General features: G+C 49.5%; 1 protein-coding gene and 1 long non-coding RNA gene across 4 annotated transcripts in view; one reads left to right on the forward strand and one right to left on the reverse strand.

Annotated features, from left to right (window-relative positions):
* The first annotated feature begins 559 nt into the window (after positions 1-559).
* Positions 560-2,902, forward strand: LOC127924260 (uncharacterized). 3 transcript variants are annotated; one of them, XR_008117443.1, is made up of 4 exons: positions 560-788; positions 1,260-1,349; positions 2,034-2,093; positions 2,506-2,902. It is a non-coding gene; the product is annotated as an uncharacterized LOC127924260 (long non-coding RNA). The 3 variants fall into 3 exon arrangements; XR_008117441.1 differs by lacking the exon at positions 560-788 and adding an exon at positions 827-936; XR_008117442.1 differs by lacking the exon at positions 560-788 and adding an exon at positions 827-936 and having other exon boundaries at positions 2,034-2,063.
* Positions 2,903-10,030: 7,128 nt separating this feature from the next.
* Positions 10,031-16,369, reverse strand: part of LOC127924257 (catenin delta-1-like) — a 66,224-nt gene continuing 59,885 nt past the window's right edge. Inside the window, exons 19-22 of the mRNA XM_052508827.1 lie at positions 16,285-16,332; positions 16,120-16,202; positions 12,943-12,997; positions 10,031-12,524 (exon numbers count right to left, since the gene is read on the reverse strand). Coding sequence (XP_052364787.1) covers positions 12,463-12,524; positions 12,943-12,997; positions 16,120-16,202; positions 16,285-16,332 — 248 coding nt within the window. The 3' untranslated portion in view covers positions 10,031-12,462. The remainder of the gene's footprint in view (positions 12,525-12,942; positions 12,998-16,119; positions 16,203-16,284; positions 16,333-16,369) is intronic.

A 16,369-nucleotide genomic window follows, 5' to 3' on the forward strand; every position in this document is an offset into this window, starting at 1 on the left:
CTCTCCCTCCCTCCCCCGGTCCTTCCACCCCTCCACCAAGCGGCCTATGCCCAGCTTACAGGCAGCGGCCATAACCTCTTCTTGTTCCATGGTGCCCTCTCCCTCCAGCTCTCCGGAGTACAGGAGATCCACCAGCTTCAGCAGGGTCTGGGCCTTCACAGCCTGGAGCTTGAGTGGCCATCTCTGCCCAGCCGGGAGGGGGGATGACTGGTTGGACAGGGCATTGGACAGGTAGGGGCTCAGGGCAGCCAGGATGCAGCTGTGGGCCGGGACTGACAATCCTGTGGGAAGAGAGAAATGTGACATCATTAGCTACATTGATAATGCAGGTTAGGAAATGTGATGAAGGCCTACTGGGGTTTAGGTGTGAAATAAGGGCATGTGGAAGGAGAGGAAGAATGGCAGTTGGATTTGATTGATCCATTTATTTACTATCCTCAATCTAAACCTCATTAGGTCTCCCTAACTTACATCAATCATTTGGTTACTTTACATCATTTCATTACTGTCCCTCCCTCCCTCCCCCTCTCTCCTCCCACCCTCCCCCTCTCACCATCAGTCTATAGCAGGGTATCACAGTAGAGACCAGTGGAGGCTGGTGGAAGGAGCTATAGGAGGACAGGCTAATTTTAATGTCTGGAATGGACTTCAATGTGGTTTCCATGTGTCTGACACCGTTCCATTCATTCCAGAGTATGTGAGAGGAGCGGGCCCAATGTGACTGGAAGGTGGAGCGAGGGGCCCAATGTGACTGGAAGGTGGAGCGAGGGGCCCAATGTGACTGGAAGGTGGAGCGAGGGCCCAATGTGACTGGAAGGTGGAGCGAGGGCCCAATGTGACTGGAAGGTGGAGCGAGGGGCCCAATGTGACTGGAAGGTGGAGCGAGGGGCCCAATGTGACTGGAAGGTGGAGCGAGGGGCCCAATGTGACTGGAAGGTGGAGCGGGGGCCCAATGTGACTGGAAGGTGGAGCGAGGGGCCCAATGTGACTGGAAGGTGGAGCGAGGGGCCCAATGTGACTGGAAGGTGGAGCGGGGCCCAATGTGACTGGAAGGTGGAGCGGGGGCCCAATGTGACTGGAAGGTGGAGCGAGGGCCCAATGTGACTGGAAAGGTGGAGCGGGGGCCCAATGTGACTGGAAGGTGGAGCGAGGGGCCCAATGTGACTGGAAGGTGGAGCGAGGGGCCCAATGTGACTGGAAGGTGGAGCGAGGGCCCAATGTGACTGGAAGGTGGAGCGGGGGCCCAATGTGACTGGAAGGTGGAGCGAGGGGCCCAATGTGACTGGAAGGTGGAGCGAGGGGCCCAATGTGACTGGAAGGTGGAGCGGGGGGCCCAATGTGACTGGAAGGTGGAGCGAGGGCCCAATGTGACTGGAAGGTGGAGCGGGGGGCCCAATGTGACTGGAAGGTGGAGCGAGGGGCCCAATGTGACTGGAAGGTGGAGCGAGGGGCCCAATGTGACTGGAAGGTGGAGCGGGGGCCCAATGTGACTGGAAGGTGGAGCGGGGGCCCAATGTGACTGGAAGGTGGAGCGGGGGGCCCAATGTGACTGGAAGGTGGAGCGAGGGGCCCAATGTGACTGGAAGGTGGAGCGAGGGCCCAATGTGACTGGAAGGTGGAGCGAGGGGCCCAATGTGACTGGAAGGTGGAGCGAGGGGCCCAATGTGACTGGAAGGTGGAGCGAGGGGCCCAATGTGACTGGAAGGTGGAGCGAGGGGCCCAATGTGACTGGAAGGTGGAGCGAGGGGCCCAATGTGACTGGAAGGTGGAGCGAGGGCCCAATGTGACTGGAAGGTGGAGCGAGGGGCCCAATGTGACTGGAAGGTGGAGCGAGGGGCCCAATGTGACTGGAAGGTGGAGCGAGGGGCCCAATGTGACTGGAAGGTGGAGCGAGGGGCCCAATGTGACTGGAAGGTGGAGCGAGGGGCCCAATGTGACTGGAAGGTGGAGCGAGGGCCCAATGTGACTGGAAGGTGGAGCGAGGGGCCCAATGTGACTGGAAGGTGGAGCGAGGGGCCCAATGTGACTGGAAGGTGGAGCGGGGGGCCCAATGTGACTGGAAGGTGGAGCGAGGGGCCCAATGTGACTGGAAGGTGGAGCGAGGGCCCAATGTGACTGGAAGGTGGAAGGCCCAATGTGACTGGAAGGTGGAGCGAGGGGCCCAATGTGACTGGAAGGTGGAGCGAGGGGCCCAATGTGACTGGAAGGTGGAGCGAGGGGCCCAATGTGACTGGAAGGTGGAGCGAGGGGCCCAATGTGACTGGAAGGTGGAGCGAGGGGGCCCAATGTGACTGGAAGGTGGAGCGAGGGCCCAATGTGACTGGAAGGTGGAGCGAGGGGCCCAATGTGACTGGAAGGTGGAGCGAGGGCCCAATGTGACTGGAAGGTGGAGCGAGGGCCCAATGTGACTGGAAGGTGGAGCGAGGGGCCCAATGTGACTGGAAGGTGGAGCGAGGGGCCCAATGTGACTGGAAGGTGGAGCGAAGGGCCCAATGTGACTGGAAGGTGGAGCGAGGGGCCCAATGTGACTGGAAGGTGGAGCGAGGGGCCCAATGTGACTGGAAGGTGGAGCGAGGGGCCCAATGTGACTGGAAGGTGGAGCGAGGGGCCCAATGTGACTGGAAGGTGGAGCGAGGGGCCCAATGTGACTGGAAGGTGGAGCGAGGGGCCCAATGTGACTGGAAGGTGGAGCGAGGGGCCCAATGTGACTGGAAGGTGGAGCGAGGGGCCCAATGTGACTGGAAGGTGGAGCGAGATTACCAAAGGCTGGAGGGTCGGCCTTCTCGCCCGCTCCACTTTCTCTCCAGTAGTGCTCACTTCACCAGCTCAGGGCGTGCCCGGCCCAGCATGCATCTGTAGTCTACTGGTGTGCTGCTATAAGCCCCTTGCTTTAGCTACTGTCATGAAGTTCTCTAAATATTGTAGCATGTAGCCTATTAGAAATTTAATCATCCTATTTAGAGTGTTTATATGACATGTAGCCTATTAGAAATGTAATCATCCTATTTAGAGTGTTTATATGACATGTAGCCTATTAGAAATGTAATCATCCTATTTAGAGTGTTTATATGACATGCAGCCTATTAGAAATGTAATCATCCTATTTAGAGTGTTTATATGACATGCAGCCGATTAGAAATGTTTATTCAAATACTTTTCATTTAAATCCATTTGGTTTGGTTTCAATTGGTAAAAACCAATAGGTAGGTCCAGGTAGTCACAACAATAGATGGATGTTGGTTAAAACCAATAGGTAGGTCCAGGTAGTCACAACACTAGATGGATGTTGGTTAAAACCAATAGGTAGGTCCAGGTAGTCACAACAATAGATGGATGTTGGTTAAAACCAATAGGTAGGTCCAGGTAGTCACAACAATAGATGGATGTTGGTTAAAACCAATAGGTAGGTCCAGGTAGTCACAACAATAGATGGATGTTGGTTAAAACCAATAGGTAGGTCCAGGTAGTCACAACAATAGATGGATGTTGGTTAAAACCAATAGGTAGGTCCAGGTAGTCACAACAATAGATGGATGTTGGTTAAAACCAATAGGTAGGTCCAGGTAGTCACAGCAATAGATGGATGTTGGTTAAAACCAATAGGTAGGTCCAGGTAGTCACAGCAATAGATGGATGTTGGTTAAAACCAATAGGTAGGTCCAGGTAGTCACAGCAATAGATGGATGTTGGTTAAAACCAATAGGTAGGTCCAGGTAGTCACAACAATAGATGGATGTTGGTTAAATTGTGATTTTAACGAATGGAACGAATTTGGAGCAGCAGTTTGTTTTTCTCCTGTGAGAGCGGAGTGGTTTTTAGCTGAGCGGTAGGAAAGGACATGGAGCACTGGAGTGCTGAGCAACATGAGAGATGAGCAGTAGGAAAGGACATGGAGCGCTGAGCAACATGAGAGATGAGCAGTAGGAAAGGACATGGAGCGCTGAGCAACATGAGAGATGAATAGATGGATGTTGTAGGAAAAAACTGAGCAATGAGGTGAGCAGTAGGAAAGGACATGAGCACTGAGCAACATGAGAGATGAGCAGTAGGAAAGGACATGGAGCGCTGAGCAACATGAGAGATGAGCAGTAAGGAAAGGACATGGAGCGCTGAGCAACATGAGAGATGAGCAGTAGGAAAGGACATGGAGCAACATGAGAGATTGGAGCATGGAGCTGAGCAACATTTAGGAAAGGACATGGAGCGCTGAGCAACATGAGAGATTAGGAAAGGACATCTGAGCAACATGATGAGAAAGGACATGGAGTGGTTTTTTAGGAAAGGACATGGAGCGCTGAGCAACATGAGAGATGAGCAGTAGGAAAGGACATGGAGCGCTGAGCAACTGGAGATGCAGTAGGAAAGGACAAGCACTGAGCAACATGAGAGATGAGCAGTAGGAAAGGACATGGAGCGCTGAGCAACATGAGAGATGAGCAGTAGGAAAGGACATGGAGCGCTGAGCAACATGAGAGATGAGCAGTAGGAAAGGACATGCACTGGAGGGCTGAGCAACATGAGAGAGATGAGCAGTAGGGAAAGGACATGGAGCGCTGAGCAACATGAGATGAGCAGTAGGAAAGGACATGGAGCGCTGAGCAACATGAGAGATGAGCAGTAGGAAAGGACATGGAGCGCTGAGCAACATGAGATGAGCAGTAGGAAAGGACATGGAGCGCTGAGCAACATGAGAGATGAGCAGTAGGAAAGGACATGGAGCGCTGAGCAACATGAGAGATGAGCAGTAGGAAAGGACATGGAGCGCTGAGCAACATGAGAGATGAGCAGTAGGAAAGGACATGGAGCGCTGAGCAACATGAGAGATGAGCAGTAGGAAAGGACATGGAGCACTGAGCAACATGAGAGATGAGCAGTAGGAAAGGACATGGAGCGCTGAGCAACATGAGAGATGAGCAGTAGGAAAGGACATGGAGGGCTGAGCAACATGAGAGATGAGCAGTAGGAAAGGACATGGAGCACTGAGCAACATGAGAGATGAGCAGTAGGAAAGGACATGGAGCGCTGAGCAACATGAGAGATGAGCAGTAGGAAAGGACATCTGAGCAACATGAGAGATGAGCAGTAGGAAAGGACATGGAGCACTGAGCAACATGAGAGATGAGCAGTAGGAAAGGACATGGAGCGCTGAGCAACATGAGAGATGAGCAGTAGGAAAGGACATGGAGCGCTGAGCAACATGAGAGATGAGCAGTTAAAGGACCCATGAGAGGTGAGCCTGAGCAACATGAGAGATGAACAGGATTATCTCTCATCTCTGCTCAGTATGCTCCATTCCACCCCCCCTCCTCCTCTCCTCCCTCAGTCTGTAACAGGTTATCACAGTAGACTGCAGTCTCTCCATCACTCCCCTCCTCCCTCACCATCAGTCTGTAACAGGGTATCACAGTAGACTGCAGCCTCTCCATCACTCCCCTCACCATCAGTCTATAACAGGTTATCACAGTAGACTGCAATCTCTCCATCACTCCCCTCATCATCAGTCTGTAACAGGGTATCACAGTAGACTGCAGTCTAACCATCACTCCCCTCCTCCCTCACCATCAGTCTGTAACAGGGTATCACAGTAGACTGCAGTCTCTCAATCACTCCCCTCATCCCTCAAAATCAGTCTGTAACAGGGTATCACAGTAGACTGCAGTCTCACCATCACTCCCCTCCTCCCTCACCATCAGTCTGTAACAGGGTATCACAGTAGACTGCAGTCTCTCCATCACTCCCCTCATCCCTCACCATCAGTCTGTAACAGGGTATCACAGTAGACTGCAGTCTCTCCATCACTCCCCTCCTCCCTCACCATCAGTCTGTAACAGGGTATCACAGTAGACTGCAGTCTCTCCATCACTCCCCTCATCCCTCACCATCAGTCTGTAACAGGGTATCACAGTAGACTGCAGTCTCTCCATCACTCCCCTCATCCCTCACCATCAGTCTGTAACAGGGTATCACAGTAGACTGCAGTCTCTCCATCACTCCCCTCATCCCTCACCATCAGTCTCAGCCTAACAGGGTATTTAGTAGACTGCAGTCTCTCCATCACTCCCCTCATCGGGGGCTCACCATCAGTTTGTTATCACATAGACTGCAGTACTTCTCCTGTCCTATTCGGTGTCCTGTGTGAATCTAAGTGTGCAGTTCTCTAATTCTCTCCTCTCTTTCTTTCTCTCTCTCGGAGGACCTGAGCCCAGGACCATGCCCCAGGACTACCTGACATGATGACTCCTTGCTGTCCCCAGTCCACCTGGCCATGCTGCTGCTCCAGTTTCAACTGGCCTGGGCCCTAGGACCATGTCCCAGGACTACCTGACATGATGACTCCTTGCTGTCCCCAGTCCACCTGGCCATGCTGCTGCTCCAGTTTCAACTGTTCTGCCTTACTATTATTCAACCATGCTGGTCATTTATGAACATTTGAACATCTTGGCCACGTTCTGTTATAATCTCCACCCGGCACAGCCAGAAGAGGACTGGCCACCCCACATATGCTCTCTCTAATTCTCTCTTTCTTTCTCTCTCTCGGAGGACCTGAGCCCTAGGACCGTGCCCCAGGACTACCTGACATGATGGCTCCTTGCTGTCCCCAGTCCACCTGACTGTGCTGCTGCCAGTTTAAACTGTTCTGCCTTATTATTATTCGACCATGCTGGTCATTTATGAACATTTGAACATCTTGGTCATGTTCTGTTATAATCTCTACCCGGCACAGCCAGAAGAGGACTGGCCACCCCACATAGCCCGGTTCCTCTCTAGGTTTCTTCCTAGGTTTTGGCCTTTCTATGGAGTTTTTCCTAGCCACCGTGCTTTTACACCTGCATTGTTTGCTGTTTGGGGTTTTAGGCTGGGTTTCTGTACAGCACTTTGAGATATCAGCTGATGTACGAAGGGCTATATAAATAAATTTGATTTGATTTTGATTTGATTTGACCATCAGTCTATAACAAGTTATCACAGTAGACTGCAGTCTCTCCATCACTCCCCTCATCCCTCACCATCAGTCTGTAACAGGGTATCACAGTAGACTGCAGTCTCACCATCACTCCCCTCCTCCCTCACTATCAGTCTGTAACAGGGTATCACAGTAGACTGCAGTCTCTCCATCACTCCCTCCTCCCTCACCATCAGTCTATAACAGGTTATCACAGTAGACTGCAGTCTCTCTATCACTCCCCTCATCCCTCACCATCAGTCTGTAACAGGGTATCACAGTAGACTGCAGTCTCTCCATCACTCCCCTCCTCCCTCACCATCAGTCTGTAACAGGGTATCACAGTAGACTGCAGTCTCTCCATCACTCCCCTCATCCCTCACCATCAGTCTGTAACAGGGTATCACAGTAGACTGCAGTCTCTCCATCACTCCCCTCATCCCTCACCATCAGTCTGTAACAGGGTATCACAGTAGACTGCAGTCTCTCCATCACTCCCCTCATCCCTCACCATCAGTCTGTAACAGGTTATCACAGTAGACTGCAGTCTCTCCATCACTCCCTCACCATCAGTCTGTAACAGGGTATCACAGTAGAGACTGTTGTGCTTCTGTCTCTGTAGTTCCTCCAGGAGCCTCAACTCAAAGCCAGGCAGACGGTACCTCCACATCCTCCTCTTCTTGGCCTCCACCCTGAGAGGGAGGGGTGGGTTGGGGGTATTGGGTAGAATGGAGAGGGGGGATAGAGTGGTAGAGGAGACAGAGACAGCAGGACGGAGAGAGGGATAGAGTTGTGGGGGAGGATAGGGGATGTAGGGGAGAAGGGGGAGGCAGTGGGTAGCACGGAGAGAGGGATAGAGTTGTGGGGTTTTAGAGGATAGAGTTGTAGCACGGAGAGAGGGATAGGGTTTAGAGGATAGAAAGGGATGTAGGGGAGAAGGGGGAGGCAGTGGGTAGCACGGAGAGAGGGATAGAGTTGTGGGGTTTAGAGGATAGAAAGGGATGTAGGGGAGAAGGGGGAGGCAGGTGGTAGCACGGAGAGAGGGATAGAGTTGTGGGGTTTAGAGGATAGAAAGGGATGTAGGGGAGAAGGGGGGAGGCAGTGGGTAGCACGGAGAGAGGGATAGAGTTGTGGGGTTTAGAGGATAGAAAGGGATGTAGGGGAGAAGGGGGAGGGGGAGAAGAGGGGGAGGCAGTGGGTAGCACGGAGAGAGGGATAGAGTTGTGGGGTTTAGAGGATAGAAAGGGGAGAAGGGGGAGAAGCACGGAGAGAGGGATAGAGTTGTGGGGTTTGAGGATAGAAAGATGTAGGGGAGAAGGGGGACGGAGAGAGGGATAGAGTTGTGGGGTTTAGAGGATAGAAAGGGATGTAGGGGAGAAGGGGGAGGCAGTGGGTAGCACGGAGAGAGGGATAGAGTTGTGGGGTTTAGAGGATAGAAAGGGATGTAGGGAGAAGGGGGAGGCAGTGGGGCACGGGAGCAGGGATAGAGAGAGGGATAGAAAGGGGGTTGTAGGGGGATGTAGGGGAGAAGGGGGAGGCAGTGGGTAGCACGGAGAGAGGGATAGAGTTGTGGGGTTTAGAGGAGGGGAGAAGGGGGGGAGGCAGTGGGTAGCACAGAGAGAGGGATAGAGTTGTGGGGTTTAGAGGATAGAAAGGGATGTAGGGGAGAAGGGGGGAGGCAGTGGGTAGCACGGAGAGAGGGATAGAGTTGTGGGGTTTAGAGGATAGAAAGGGATGTAGGGGAAAATGGGGAAGAGATTTAAATAACTGCAGATTGATCTGACGGCATACAGCATTTGACGAAGTGAAACAATGTTAAAACCGGATTTTCATTCATTGTCTCAAAATGTCGTGCTTGGAGAAGACTGGGCTGAAAAGACAAGGTGTGAAGTTGGTTGTGAGATGCTACGGGCAGCAACAATGTCATACTTGTTTGGACCAGACAGGATCAGATAGATGGCCTGCACGTAGAGAGACAGAGGGGCGCTGTTTCGCTCGCTCGGATGCTTTCTCCTGTGATATCCATTCAACCTCTTGCGAATTGAAGGAAAATTATGAAACACAGAAAGAAATACGAGAATGTTATTTTTTTTCTTGGGTAATCCTAGCTTCCCTTGGCCTCCATAAATACACACCACCGGGGTGAGTGGCTAGTACTTTACATTTGGGACTCTTTTGTCATGTATTAGTTAACACATTCGTTTCATGACTAGAATACAATTAGTTCAGCTATTCGTATCACTTGTTAGTCAGTGTTTTTGCTAGAGAAGACAGCTTGTTCCGTTGGAACGCTTGTTGGAACGCCATGCAACTCAAAGCGTGTTGTGGGCGACCTCCACTTAAAAGACACACTGACAATAGGCCTACAATCAAAAACACAAATGTTAATGTGTTGCATTAGTGCACATTCAGTAATGAGTTTAATATGTATACTTTTCAGCACACTCGTGCCGGGGAACTAGAAACTAAAGTCTGGTGACGTTAGCTAAATGTGTTAGCTGGACGGCTAGCTAATGCACATGCTTACCTTTTCGATGCCAGTCAGGGCTTTTTCTTTTCTAGTGACTTGCTTTCTCGAAAATCTGAATATCGCCAACCAATTTGTTTCAAATAGTTAATGTTGACATATTCCCACAACGTGGTCAAATTCACGGACTGACGTCACACTTCAGAAAGGAGTTCTCTTCAACGTCAAAATCGCGAGGGGCGATCGTGCGTGTTCTCATGCGTAGTTAACGTGGGAAAAGCCAAGCCTGCACATCCGAATCATGGGGTCATTTCGGCTCGTCGTTGATAATCAACGTCTGTCGCACCGCACTCAGCGGAAGAGCCATTTGATCTGATCAAGAGCAAACCTGTTGAAATCTTCAGTTCAATGTTGAAAAGTATTCTGTTGACTTTAGCCAATCAGAGGCGTGCGTTACTTCACCCATTGATTTCAGCGTCTCAACACTGCATGACACCTTATGATTGATGTTTGTGTTTATGAAGAGTACAACTGTACAGTGAGAACTACTAACATTTACTGCAACACATGCATTTCTCAAATCACACACAGAGCTAGAGAAAAAAAAGTCAAGGCCAGTATTGAAAAAAAGCACTTTTTATTTTATTATAAACAGTATTGCTTGTTACATATTCCATTCATGAGAGAAATGTGCAACATTAAGAGCCAAGGCATAGAAGAAGAGATTAAGGTTTTCATCCAGAATCACATTTTAGATCAGCGTTCCAATAATAAACTGTTGACAGAAATTGAGAGTTGGACTGTCTCCTAAATGTCCCCCTGTCCCCTATATAGTTAACTACTTTCACCCAGAGCCATATCAGGCCATTTAGTAGTGTACTATATTGGGAATAGGGGATCATTTGGAATGCAAAATTGATTTTACATTGTGTTTTGCTTGTTTTCTCTTTAATTAAAATATATAAACCATAAATGTTTCTCAATTCAAAAATAAACCTGATTGCATATGCATTCACCCACAATACCTGCAAGACGAATAAACCCAAATCATAAAATATAAAAACAATACATAAAACCAGTCAAATTAACAAATATTTATCTTCTATATATAGTTACATTTGCTTTTATTTTATTTATTTTTTAAATAGCAACTAGAATCAAAATCAGGTCTTTGCACTTATACAAATCTTGCTAATTTAATTATGCTCCGCCCCTCTTTAGTCCCACTTTCCCATTGGATTCCACTCCCACATCATTTCCTGTATCAGTTCTAGATCATCTCATTCTAGGACTATATCTGGTTACAAGGCAACTCATTTACATTTTTCTGAGACTGACCATTTGTAGTGTTGGATTGGCATGAAAATAATCAAAGGAACCAAGAAACGCTTTTACCCCTAGTGCTTTAATCTACTGAGAAAATATCTACATCTTACTCTGCACTGAGAATAATAATGTTGTCTACGGTACTAAAGGAACTCAGTCTGGGGGAAACAACCAGCTAAATGTGTCCTCTCCCCTCTTAGTGTTCTGTGGTCTCCATGGACACCAGCCAGTCCAGCAGGGTAGATGGACACCCAGGCGTAGGTTCAGTAGGCTGGAACCATCCCGTCTGACGTGGAACGTATGGCACTAGAATGGTTCTCTCTGTTCCATATGCAGAGCATCAATCATATCAACTCTATACATTCCATTGTGTTATTATGCGGAACACACACAAAAAACTGTTCTAAACATTCCATTTGGATTCAATGTTCTGGAATGTTGCTGCTAGTGAATGATACCCCCCAGGGAAAACCCCCATCCCACCTTAAAAACACCAACGAACGAGGCACTCCAGTTAGCCATGAGCCACACAGACGTAGTTGAAGGCGATCACATATTTACACATTCATATATATATATAGATTTGCAGATTGAAAGAAATGCAGTCACTTGATCAACAATCAAATCTGTGGTTTCTCCCATAGCTTCAGGAGAACCATTAGAACCAGAGCGAGTTGAGAAAGGGGGTATAACAATGACGCTGAAGAGCCACACAGATGGAAATGTATTGAATAGAGCCGAAACTGTTCACTGGTCTATTATACAAGGCTGAAAATCATAGAAATATAATATGCAGAACAGACAATCAAGAATGTTCTGTGACGCAAGATCCATGTGTAAAATGTTAAAGTGGTCGTCAAGCTACTTACATTCCCACAACACTGCCCAATGGCACACCAGTGCCTGTCTGACATCACCCAATGATGTCATATACACTAGAACATCACAACAGATGGCTCTGAGAAGAGAAGCAGTGTTCAGAAATACTCTGTAGTAGAAAGTTACTGCAATAGTGGTGTGTAGTTTGGCACGTGTTCATCACTGTAGTCAGAACCACAACTCAGCAATCACACCTCCAACAAAGACCAAAGCAACACCGGCGGTAGATCAACAAACATTGATTCTTTGTTGAGAAACAGAAGTTTAGTGGTAATTAGTTATCACAAGAAAATAAAAAAAACCTTGACTGGAAATCTTCACAATCACTTGTAGAAATGCAGTTTTAACCATTCCAGTAAAAAAAGGGGTTTGTCAGTTTAAGTTCAGTTACAGTTTGAATCCCATTCCAACAGTTCCCTTTTGTTTAGCTTTGTTACTGTGGTGGTGAACGTTCCCAGTTGAAGTCACAACTGTCCCTATTGTGGTGGGAGGAGTTAGTGTAGTGTTGGGGGTTAGTGTGTCACTGTGGTGGGAGGAGTTACTAAATTAGAAGTGGTCTTATGTCATAGTAGTGTCGACAGGTAGAAGAGGGATGTCAGGAGTCCATAGTGTTCCTTTAGTGGCTAAAAGTCAGTCTAAATAGAGGAATGAGGGAGAGCTAGGGAGGTGAGGAAGGCTGAAGGTCATGCAAGTGGCTTATGTCACAGACCCCGAAAGAGATAAGAGGGAAAGAAGATTAAGAAATTGAGAGGAGAGGGAAAAAGAGAGAAAGGAAAGAGAAAAAGACACAGAAGGAGAGAGTCCAGTTCTAGTGGAGTCAGTGGTCCCTCAGTGAGTGTCCAGAGGTTCAGCAGGGGCAGTAGGCCGGTAGAGGCTGCTCTCTTCTAGTGATGCACACTATCAGTTTCTCTGTGGGAAGACCAGGACAGAGAGAGAGAGAAGGGTTACTACCATGTGCAATATTTGTAGTAAGAGTGCAACTCATTAACCAGCTGTATAAACTTCAAGGATTGAGAGGACACAGAACCTGCTAGTGAAGACAATCTGTCACAGCCTAAGCTTGAAAAGAGATCAAACACACAAAATACAAAATTCCATATGTATACAGACATGAAACAAATGAAACGAACATCAAGATACAAGATCAACAACATACTATATCAAATATACAAATCACCAGCAGAGGGAGCAAGAAACAAACACCAATACAATGGGGGACACACAGAGGTTAGTTAGGCCATGCGGTTTAGTGAGAGAGGCAGGTGTTCAGTCGGTGGACACACATACCATGCGCTCACATGCAGTGTGTGGGGGGGTGTGGCCTAACCGTCATAAGAGTCCATGAGAGGAACAGAGTCCCGCCTCTCCTCATACAGCCCTCCCTGAGAGGGGGAAGAGAAGGTGGGAAGAGAAAAGGGGGAGAAAGAAAGAACGGGGAGGAGAAAGAAAGAAGGGAGAAAGAAAGAACGGGAGGGAGAAAGAAAGAACGGGGGAGGAGAAAGAAAGAACGGGGAGGAGAAAGAAAGAACGGGGAGGAGAAAGAAAGAAGGGGAGGGAGAAAGAAAGAACGGGAGGGAGAAAGAAAGAGGGAGGGAGAAAGAAAGAACGGGAGGGAGAAAGAAAGAAAGAACGGGAGGGAGGGAGAAAGAAAGAACGGGGGGGAGAAAGAAAGAACGGGAGGGAGAAAGAAAGAACGGGGAGGGAGAAAGAAAGAACGGGAGGGAGAAAGAAAGAACGGGGTGGAGGGAAGGGAGAAAGAAAGAACGGGGGGGAGGGACGGGGGGAGAAAGAAAGGGGGGAAAGAAAGAAAGAAAGAACGGGGGGGAGGGGGAGAAAGAAAGAACGGGGAGGGACGGGGGAGAAAGAAAGAACGGGGGGAGAAAGAAAGGGGGGAGAAAGAAAGAACGGGGGGAGAAAGAAAGAACGGGGGAGAAAGAAAGAACAGGGAGGAGAAAGAAAGAACGGGGAGGGAGAAAGAAAGAACGGGAGGGAGAAAGAAAGAACGGGGGGAGAAAGAAAGAACGGGAGGGAGAAAGAAAGAACGGGGGGGAGAAAGAAAGAACGGGGGGAGAAAGAAAGAACGGGGGGAGAAAGAAAGAACGGGAGGGAGAAAGAAAGAACGGGGGGAGAAAGAAAGAACGGGAGGGAGAAAGAAAGAACGGGGGGAGAAAGAAAGAACGGGAGGGGAGAAAGAACGGGAGGAGAAAGAAAGAACGGGGAGGGAGAAAGAAAGAACGGGGAGGGAAAGAAAGAACGGGGGAGAAAGAAAGAACGGGGGGAGAAAGAAAGAACGGGGAGGGAGAAAGAAAGAACGGGGGGAAAGGAAAGAAAGGAGAAAGAAAGAAACGGGGGAGGAGAAAGAAAGAAAGAACGGGGGAGAAAGAAAGAAAGAACGGGGGAGAAAGAAAGAAAACGGGGGAGAAAAAGAAAGAACGGGGGGAGAAAGAAAGAAAGAACGGGGGGAGAAAGAAAGAAAGAACGGGGGGGAGAAAGGAGAGAAAGAAAGAACGGGGGAGGAGAAAGAAAGAACGGGGGGAGAAAGAAAGAACGGGGGGAGAAAGAAAGAACGGGGGAGAAAGAAAGAAAGAAAAAGAACGGGGGGAGAAAGAAAGAACGGGGAGAAAGAGAACGGGAAAGAACGGGGGGAGAAAGAAAGAACGGGGAGGGAGAAAGAAAGAACGGGGGGGGAGAAAGAAAGAACGGGGGGAGAAAGAAAGAACGGGGGGAGAAAGAAAGAACGGGGGGGAGAAAGAAAGAACGGGAGGGAGAAAGAAAGAACGGGGGGAGAAAGAAAGAACGGGGAGGGAGAAAGAAAGAACGGGGAGGGAGAAAGAAAGAACGGGGTGGAGAAAGAAAGAACGGGAGGGAGAAAGAAAGAAAGGGGGGGAGAAAGAAAGAACGGGAGGGAGAAAGAAAGAACGGGAGGGAGAAAGAAAGAACGGGGAGGGGAGAAAGAAAGAACGGGGGGGAGAAAGAAAGAACGGGGGGAGAAAGAAAGAACGGGGGGGAAGAAAGAAAGAACGGGGGGAGAAAGAAAGAACGGGGGAAGAAAGAAAGGGGGGAGAAAGAAAAAACGGGGGGAGAAAGAAAAAACGGGGGGGGGGAAAGAAAGAACGGGGGAGAAAGAAAGAACGGGGAGAAAGAAAGAACGGGGAGAAAGAAAGAACGGGGAGGGAGAAAGAAAGAACGGGGGGAGAAAGAAAGAACGGGGGGAGAAAGAAAGAACGGGGAGGGGGGAGAAAGAAAGAACGGGGAGGGAGAAAGAAAGAACGGGAGGGAGAAAGAAAGAACGGGAGGGGAGGAACGGGAGGGAGAAAGAAAGAACGGGGGGAGAAAGAAAGAACGGGGGGGAGAAAGAAAGAACGGGGAGGGAGAAAGAAAGAACGGGGAGGGAGAAAGAAAGAACGGGGAGGGAGAAAGAAAGAACGGGGGGAGAAAGAAAGAACGGGGGGAAGAAAGAAAGAACGGCGGGAGAAAGAAAAAACGGGGGGGAAGAAAGAAAACGGGGGAGAAAGAAAGAACGGGGGGAAAGAAAGAACGGGGGGAGAAAGAAAGAACGGGGGAGAAAGAAAGAAAGAACGGGGAGGGAAAGAAAGAAAGAACGGGGGGAGAAAGAAAGAACGGGGGGGGAGAAAGAAAGAACGGGGGAGAAAGAAAGAACGGGGGGAGAAAGAAACGGGGGGGAGAAAGAAAGAACGGGGGAGAAAGAAAGAACGGGGGAGAAAGAAAGAACGGGGGGAGAAAGAAAGAACGGGGGGGAGAAAGAAAGAACGGGGGAAGAAAGAAAGAATGGGGGAAAAAGAAAAACGGGGGAAGAAAGAAAGAACGGGGGAGGGAGAGAAAAGGGTGGTAAGGAAGACAGGAGAGAGAAAAGGGGGATGGAGAAGAGGGAAGAAAGGTGGTGGGTTGAAGCAGAGTGAGAGAAAAGAGACGGGTGTGTTCAGAACGAACAATATGAAAACCAGAAAAATCAGATAAGAGAGAGAGAGGGGAAGAGAGAGAGAGGGGAAGAGAGGAGAAGAAGAGAGAGAGGGGAAGAGAGAGAGGGGAAGAGAGAAGAGGGGGAGAGAGAGGGCAAAGAGAGGGGGGGAAAGCGAGAGAGGGGGCGAGAGAGGGGGCGAGAGAGGGGGGAGAGAGAGAGAGAACGGGGCGAGAGAGGGGGGCGAGAGAGGGGGGAGAGAGAGAGAGGAAGAGAGAGAGAGAGGGGGGAAGAGGGAAGAGAGAGAGAGGGAAGAGAGAGAGAGGGGAAGAGAGAGAGAGAGGGAAGAGAGAGAGAGGGGAAGAGAGAGAGAGAGGGGAAGAGAGAGAGAGGGGAAGAGAGAGAGAGGGGAAGAGAGAGAGAGAGGGGAAGAGAGAGAGAGAGGGGAAGAGAGAGAGAGAGGGGAAGAGAGAGTGTTGATAAAGTGGGTTAGTGTCAGAAGTTAAGTGAGAAATCGTTTGTGAGAAAAGAAGCTAACCACAGTATTTAGTAAGACATGCGAGAACATGCTCTGTGTGTGTGTACCTGTGCTGTGTCTTTGTCAGCAGGCTCCAGTGTTCTGTCCAGAGTGTTCTTCCTCCCCCTCTGGTCCAGTGTGGAGTAGGCATCTGGAAGACAGCCAAGGCCTGTTAACAGCTGTGTGTTTAGGCGTGTGCGTTGGTGTGTGTGTGTGTGTGTGTGCAGACATACCTGGTCCCATATCATTTAGTGGAATCATGTCTCTCTTGTCTCCTCCTCCTGACAAACAAACAAACAAACACAGTCACAGGATGAG

Source organism: Oncorhynchus keta, unplaced genomic scaffold (assembly GCF_023373465.1).
Source record: "Oncorhynchus keta strain PuntledgeMale-10-30-2019 unplaced genomic scaffold, Oket_V2 Un_contig_3892_pilon_pilon, whole genome shotgun sequence".
NCBI lineage: Eukaryota > Metazoa > Chordata > Actinopteri > Salmoniformes > Salmonidae > Oncorhynchus > Oncorhynchus keta.